An 8,496-nucleotide genomic window follows, 5' to 3' on the forward strand; every position below is an offset into this window, starting at 1 on the left:
CAAGAGTGATCGCCTCCTCAGCTGTGAGTACTTAGTAAAGTACATTCTTAAATAACCCACTGATTGTTGATTGTCATAAGCTTTAATGGACATTATCAAGACACTTCAATATGCCTTTGAACAAACAAAAACTTGACATTTCAAAGTCACAAACAAGATTTCATTTGAAGTGCCCCCCACGGAGAGATATAAAAAAAATAGAAATAGTTGTAGTCTATTTTACAGACTATATTTGTTATATCCTGCTCTTTTAATCTCAGAAACTGGATAATATTGAATAATTATCAATTTTGAGAAGGCAGGAAAATAATTGATTGAAATAAACCTGATTAGCTCTTATTGGACCTTATATCAAAATTTTGTTCTACTTAAGTCCGCGGCTATAACTTTTTTAAAAAAAAGTGGGAAAGTAATTCACAACTCCTAATATACTTAAGAAATATATATAAACAAAGAACAGAAACTTGGAGTGATAACTAATATTTAATAGATTATTTTATATTTTATAAAGTAGCTGAACAATAATGGGGTGTTAAGAAAATATTAAAAGAAATTATTTACTCTTATTCAGCTGCTGCAGGAAGTGCACCTTGGTGGCCTCTCGATTCGTTTTGCCATTGGGACTGCGCTTGATATCGGTGACAATAAGGCAACCGCCATGTAACTGCAGATAATTGGCCTCCACATTATCCTGCACATACTTGATCACATCCTCGGCAGTTATTTGAGCACCACGCTTGGGCACAACCGAGGCGGCCGCATCGTACATATTGGTATCGCTGTATACGCCAAAGACACAGACCTCGGCGACGCCGGGCATGTTGGTGATGACATCCTCAATTTCGCTGGGGTAGTACATGATGTTCTGGAACTTGAGCATGTCCTTTTTGCGGCCGGATATAAACAGGAAGCCATCGCTGTCCACGTAGCCGGTGTCGCCGGTATGGAACCAGCCCTCCTTGTCACGCACAATTCGCGACTCCTCGGGATTCTTGTAGTAACCGTCCCAGTACTGGCACGCATGGAAACACACTTCGCCAACTTCATTCGGATCCAGTGCCTCACCCTGATCGTTGACGATCTTCAGCTTGTTGCCCGGCAGCACGCGACCCGCCGAATTGGGCTTCTCGTCGTAGTGCTTGTTCAGGGTGCCATTCGAAGAGCCGAGCTCTGTGAAGCCAAAGGCGAATTGCAATACGCCGGGATTGACACGCTTGCGGAAGCGCTCCTGTACCTCCAGAGAGCAGCACATGCCGCCATATAGCAGATGCTTCAGACTGTCTATCTTGGTCTTCTCAAATTCAGGACAATTGGCCAGCACGGCCAAGTGGGAGGGCGCGATCAGCAGCCAGGTGATCTTGTACTTCTCGATCTGGCTCAGCAGAAGCGAACCGTCAAACATCTCGGCATTAATGATGCGCAACGTGCTGTGCACTCCACTGGCTATGGTTGTAGTCAGGCCGGTGACCCAGTCCAAGGTGCTGTGACAGTATTGTACGTCCGCGGAGGTCAAATAGCTACAAGGCGACAATTTGGGAATCGGTGAGAATGAATGCCAGTGAAAGCTAAAATTTCGCTTTCTTACTTGGTGGTCGTGAAGAACTTGTGGGTGCTCGAATTGGGCACAGCCTTGGGCACACCCGTGGTGCCTGAGGAGCAGAGAATGGCCATAGTCTGATCGTTGCCGCGTTCCAGGCGAACAGGTGCAAAGTCCTTCTCAATGGGCGTAGCTAACAAATCCTGAATGCTAATTGAGCCCGGCTTGTGGTTGCGCATGGTAATCAGCTTCACGTTCAACTTGGCTGTCGCGGTCTTGACCTTCTCGTACTCATCGCCATCGCAGAAGATGAGCTTGGGCTCGGTTATAGAGAAAAGCTTCTCAATGGTGCCCGGCACATAGTTAACATTGAGCGAATGGAAGGCGATGCCATTGAAGATACAGGCGTAGACCACAGCGGATATATGCGTCGTATTTCTGGCTATAATGCCCACAACATCTGACTGATGCAGATCCAGGTTGCGCATGTAGCTGGCGATGCGCTGGGAATTCAGGAAGAGCTCCTCACGGGTCAGCGTCGTATTTTCCGAAACCGAGATCTAAAATAGACGCAGATTTTAAAAACCAGTTAGGTCGAGTATACAGAAACTTACCTGAGCAATCAGCTGTGGATGACGCCTCATCTCGTTGAATGTGATCTCGCCCACGGACAGATCGGGCGAGAAGTAGGGCGCCTCATACTTGCCACTCCAGACCTTTACGTCCGGCTCGTAGCTGATCTCTGGCTTGAAAGGCATACTGTTGACTACCAATTGACATAAGCGAATGCTGAAGAATCACAGTTTTTCGGCGGGTTTTATATGAATGGCACTCATCGCTCAAGATATAATTTGGAGGGGTACGGCTATCAGCTGCCACCGGAGGTTACGTGAGCTTAATCAAAATATTTCAATAATCTGGGCTACGCATCGTCATATTTTTTTTTAATTAACGCAAGGCTTAAAGTCCACAACGGATTCACATACAAAAACTGTTCTTATCAAATCATCCTAAAGGAAACAGCCAAAAGTGTTAGCCAAATCGCGCCATTGTCTAGAACGGCGATTCGATAAGGAAAACGTAAATCTGACGTTTTGGACCTTAGACAAGAACTGGCAGTACTTTGAGTAAAGTTTGCACTAGACTTCCCCTTTTTGGGGGGATACGGAAATGGTTTATGATAATTCTATAAATAATAGTACGTTTCTTATCTATTTAACTGGTATTTACAAAAAAATTAAATCTGTATTTCGTTTTTGTTTTGGTATATATACATATACAAATGTGCACTTGAGACTTTAGGAATATGTTCTTATTTTTAGTAGGAAATACTTATAATTATTCTTGGGCCTTAGTCAAGAACTGAACCTGGCAACTACCCATTTGGGGGTATGGCAGCGGAAATGGTATTTGATCAATTTATTTATAATCGGGCGTTTGTTATCAATTTACCTGAATCTTAACTTTTTTATATATAGTATATATAAATGCACCTAAATATTAAGATTCTAATTCTGGGCAGGAAATGTTCATAATTATATATATATGGGAAGATAAATGACCTCACCGAAGGCCAGGCTGCTAAATGGGAGGCTAAGAATATAGATATCCAACTTTGCAACAGTAGTCATAATCATTTTGTTTAAATGAATTGAACGCAGATAACTAATTGAAATTCAAATTTTAATTAATCTAAAGTACAATACTTGAGATTAGATAAATTGTGCCAGAGAACCAAAAAGGTCTACCACGAAGCACAGTTGTCTCTGACATGCGTTATGGTTAGTTATGTTCGTGTTTATCTGCGGATGCTACAAAGAAAGCTAGTTGCAGTGAATAATATGATAATAAGTATACAAAAAAATATATGCGTGAGCTAAAATCATTTTAAAAAAGAGCTGCATGCAATATTTTAATGCCAAAATTGACAGTGCCACACAAAAGTGTTGCACGCCTCTCAATGCCACAATTTGCTGTTGTTGTTGCTGCTGTTGTTGTTGTTTTTGAAGTATTTGTTTTGCAACATGTCAGCCGAACAATGTGCCGGGGCTGGCTGGGGCCAATTAATCATGCAGCTTGCCCCAATAGATTTAAATTGTCACATCGTTTATCAAGCGCCAGTTGCAAGTCGCAAAAAAATCAATATTAATAAATAAATATTTAATAATTATTTTGCACACAGAAGCAGGTATTTGCCGAGCGCCTCAGATTAGATATCCTCGATGAATAATTTATTTAATGCAGCTAAACGATAAATGAATATTAATCAAAATGAAATGTAAATAAAAAAATTATCGAATTTAAGTACAGAAAATAATTGCAAAAAAATATCGGATACGGTATTCAGTTCAAGGTTGAGTTTCTGAATTATTTGCTTCGGGTTAAAAAAAAAAATGGATTGGGTCAAAAAGAATGGTTTTCAACATTCGGTACATATAATATAATATAATTAGTATATTAAATATAAACAAAAGTCCAGTAAGTGAGAAATTCCTTTTATTGGATTATTTTGTTGGATTACTATTCTTTTATTTACAACTGATATGCTCTTATTGTAGCTGAGCAATTTTTATCAGCATGAGGATTTCCTCCAAATCTCTATTAATCAGTCAGAATATTGGATGCGGCATGCACTTTGACGTCCGGCTAATATGCCATACAAAATCGGTAAGCAAATTGGTTATAATCCGCCTAAAAGCAGTTGGGCAAAAAACGTGCCCATGCCATTAATAAAATGTGGGCACAGCTGCGGCAAGTAGGGGGATATTTAATTGCCATTAATACGTCGATAGGAATAATAGAATAATTTATGCGGCTGGCCGTAAAGCAAACGATCCGCAGAACAGAAGAAATAATAGAGAAAACACAAAACGGCAAATCCGTTTGGCAAACAGAAAACGGAAACAAAAACCGTGCCAAAGTGCCTAAGCTGGAAAATCGAGCGAAATGTGTGCTAGAAATTAAAAGATAAAATACCAATTAGTGGATCTCTGCTGCAATTTTCAGTTAGTATCTGTTTGCTAATTGAAAAACAAACGAGAAACTGCTGCAATTTATGCCAAAGACACGTTCCCAGCTTAAGGGAAGCGGGCCGCAAAACAATTTTTAATCCAGTTGCATGAAAATAATCTCGTCCATACGCATATTTAAATTATGAAATATTTATGAAAATATTCAAATGCATTGCTGGCCAAACAAGGCAATGCAATCAGCAATAAGAAGTGTTAAGCAAGCATTGTGCTTGACACTATCTTAGCACCATTCTATTTCTAGCCCTGCATACACACACACACACACTCAAACACACACACTCGCACACGCACATACACACTCTCTGTGCCAGTCAACGGAAACGGAAGTGTGGCACAAAAGCGAGCTGCATTTTAGCTTTTGCTTTTGATATGCAACTCAATGAATACTTCTGCTTCTTCTGCTGCACATTTCCCTTAACACATACTTTTGACTGGTAAGCACGCACACACACACATACTTAGTATCTGTGAACTTCCGTGCATATATTTCTAAACAATTTTTCTTTTCTTATGCGCTCATCTAGCACGCACTGCAAATATTTCAATATATTTGCATGATGATGCAGGAATTGAAATTCAAATGTGCTACGATTAGGCCAGTAGGACTTTTGAATGCGCTTCGGCATCCATCCAATACATTTTTCTAAATTAAGAACAAAATAATGAAAAGAAGCGCATCAAATCGCTTTGATATGCCCGGCCAATTGACCTCAATACCCTGCCTCGATGAAAAGAATCCAACACGAATGCAGTGCAGGCAGCTGGCGAAGTGAGTTATGCAATGGCAACGTGTCAGCAGCAATCGCCATTCGGCAAATACACATACTGGAATCCACTTTTGCGAATACTTAAGGTGGCATCAGGCCAAAAAGAAGAACAGCAACAATAATAGTCAAGCACTCGTTCGCGGCACACACGACGTATGCGCAATTAATACAGAGTCCGTTATAAATGTGTGTGGGGAAACAAACAAAAACAAGTCGCCAATTTGCTGGAGGTCCATCATTTTAAGTGGACATATGGCCATATGATTACGACTTAAGCTGAGAGGGGAGTGGGGAGGGCGATAGGCGGGCAACTGTTATTGCAGTGAAACGCGAAATATGTGCAATAAAAATGTTTAAAATAAACGATGCTCAACTTTACCAAAGCACACACACACACGTTGAGACGAATTTCATGGCGCTGCTGCCGGCTTTCAAAGGATGATAAATGAGTGTAAGAGTTAAATGCCAGCGCACAAGCAAAAGACGTGGCCATTAAAGCTATTTTATGGTCAACAAAAGCAGCTGAAATAAAATATAAGAAAAACAAAAATAACGTTTGCAACATGCTTAATTGAGCCGAGCAACGAGCCATTGGCCGAGCTGCGGCCATTTGCCAAGTAATTGACATTTTAAATACGCAAGAACGGCTCACATGGCGTATGATTGATGTGCGCCACGGCATATGGTATACTCCTCAACATGTTGGCAGCGGCTAAGCAGCTTACAGCTTACATCTCGCAGTTTACAGCTGGCAGCATGCATAAGTAGCTGAAATTAAATTTTGGTAAGCGCAACAAGCACTCTGGCCCCATGTCCCATTTGCTGACGCATGTTTATGAAAAATTACTTAAGCTGCAGAAACATGAAAATGAATTTTTCAACAGCGCTCAGTCTGCGTCTGACCTGGCAGACAGCAAAACAAAACAAAACACATAGAGACACTCTCAGAGACAAGTCTGTATGCGGCACGTGGCGGGAAGCTGCAAGGAATCGCAGCCGCAACAGAAGCTAATAAATAATTGTCTGGTTAGCAAAGACAAAGCAATGCCTATGCGGAGCAGGAGCTGGAGGCAGGAGCCAGGCGGGTTGATGGGTTGAAAAATTCGCCTTAGCAATGGCAACATAAATAAGCACATATAAATCATGCATGCTTTGGGTCTGTGCTCCTTCAGAGCTGTCTTGCGTATACCGCATATATAAATACGCAGCAACAGTCCCTATTAAAAGTTAACGTCTGTGGCCTAGCACATAATTCACAGCTGAATCAAGCGAAGGAGAGAGAACCTTTTAGCTATTGCTGCACTTTTAAGCACTGGAAAACCATCGATAAGATTTGTATTGCTTCGATAAATGTAACTGGCTATGAAAACAATAGATGCATCAACAATTACCTTTGAAAGTATTAGAAAAAAGTCTTAAGAGTTATAGTCTGTGGCCTACCCCATAGCATAATTCACATCTAAATCCGAGAGAGAGCATTTCAGCTATTGGTGCTCTATTAAACAATAGAAATCTATCGGTAAAGCTTGCACTGTTTCAATAACTAGAATAAATGCTTTTGAAATTGAAGAAAAATATCATAAATACCTTCTGCCTTCATCTACTACTAAGCCTCTTCTGTCCATATTCCCTAACTTAAAATCCAATTTTAATAAACTACAAGAAAACTAATAATTAATTAATATAAAAAAATAAATTTTTTTTTATGCTTTACTTATTTATTTAAATGTAACTATTTCTTTTTGGGAATTGCATTTTCTATTATTCATTATTTTCTAGTATTCATTTGCGAACCAAACGAAAGCTCCTGTAAAAATATCAGAAACCTTAAAATCGTCAATCCATATCTCAGTCAATCAATCATCAGAAAAACGTTCTTTTAATTTATACATAAACAACATCGAAACTAAACAATAAATATAAAGCCACATTTCTTCCGACTTAAATAAAATTAGGTAAATGAAATTAAAGCGCAAATCTCATCATTAAAATATATACATTTAACACGAAGCGAAAAATAAAACGCGCTCAGTCCACAAATGTCTTTGGCTCAGTGTATTAATTTCCATGGCAACTTTTAATTAATTCCAAACCATTTAACTGTAAACAAAGACGGCATAGAACGTGCCCACTTTAACGTCGGACTTATCTCATATTTTACAAATTCGCCTGGGCAAATAATATGCCAGCACTTTAAACGGCTTTAAGAGAATGACGGCCAAATAATTCGCGCCAATTGTTGGTCATAACTCAAGTAACAGTCCGAACAAAGGGTTAATTAGGCAGTCAGATTTGATTGTCCATATACAGTCCACACGAAAGGAGTCCAAAATTATTAAGCAACTTTACGGAAGAGGATTTTGGCTTAGCCAAGAATTTTAAGGCTTATGACATTGGCCTGGCCTGAGATTATATATGCCCAGGATATTTGGTTAGCTCTCAGATCTAGTACAAGAAAAGCATTGTAGTTCATATTAAGTTACTTCTAAGAAGTTAACCAACACTTAAACTTGGCGCACAATGCCAGGCAATGCCATAAAGTACTCTCATGACAAAGCCCACAAGCGATTTATGGGCGAGAAGCAGCCATACTTAATTAGATATTTTAGTCGGCGCATTAGCCGTAACACCTATGCGAACAACAACTAAGACAACAACTGAAACAACAACATCAACAACTGCCGGAACATAGTCCATTGTCCACTGAGAGAGAAGCCAAGAAATTATGGCAGCTCAGCAAAGGCAGCAGCAACCACAACTGCTTAGGCTGGGCGTTAGCCACGCCCATATGCTGGCATGAGAGTGTGTGTGTGTGTGTTTAGCAAATTAAGTTAGCAAACTAATAGATACACACATGCGAATAGTCGGGGGAGCACAACTAGCACTTTAGTCGGGTATGAGCGACTTGTAGATACCATCTGCCTACCAACTGCCTTCTTAAAGGTTTAAAAACAAATTTGAGCTTGTGATATGCCAAAATGATTCAACTCGTTATTATCGAGGAGGAGGAAAGAGTATAAGCAATATTCGAGCTTCCTTCTTCCCCCAAATTGACCCCTATGATATTATTATTGCAATGCTAAACATTGCGATTCAATCAAAAAGGAGGCAAAGGGATATTCGATATTTTAAAATTTCCCTTCCAATTTCCTTTAACTGC

At 39.9% G+C, this 8,496-nt stretch overlaps 1 protein-coding gene across 1 annotated transcript; it reads right to left on the minus strand.

The window, feature by feature from the left end:
• Positions 1-452: 452 nt before the first annotated feature.
• On the minus strand, positions 453-2,336 carry LOC6635767 (uncharacterized). Its single transcript, XM_032438826.2, has 3 exons — positions 2,152-2,336; positions 1,586-2,097; positions 453-1,517 (listed from the first exon to the last, which is right to left on the minus strand). The coding sequence occupies exons 1-3, from the start codon at positions 2,293-2,295 to the stop codon at positions 554-556; spliced, it is 1,620 nt and encodes a 539-aa protein (XP_032294717.1). The 5' UTR covers positions 2,296-2,336; the 3' UTR covers positions 453-553.
• Positions 2,337-8,496: the final 6,160 nt, after the last annotated feature.

The sequence above is a fragment of the Drosophila virilis genome, chromosome 4, assembly GCF_030788295.1.
Source record: "Drosophila virilis strain 15010-1051.87 chromosome 4, Dvir_AGI_RSII-ME, whole genome shotgun sequence".
NCBI classification, from domain to species: Eukaryota; Metazoa; Arthropoda; class Insecta; order Diptera; family Drosophilidae; genus Drosophila; species Drosophila virilis.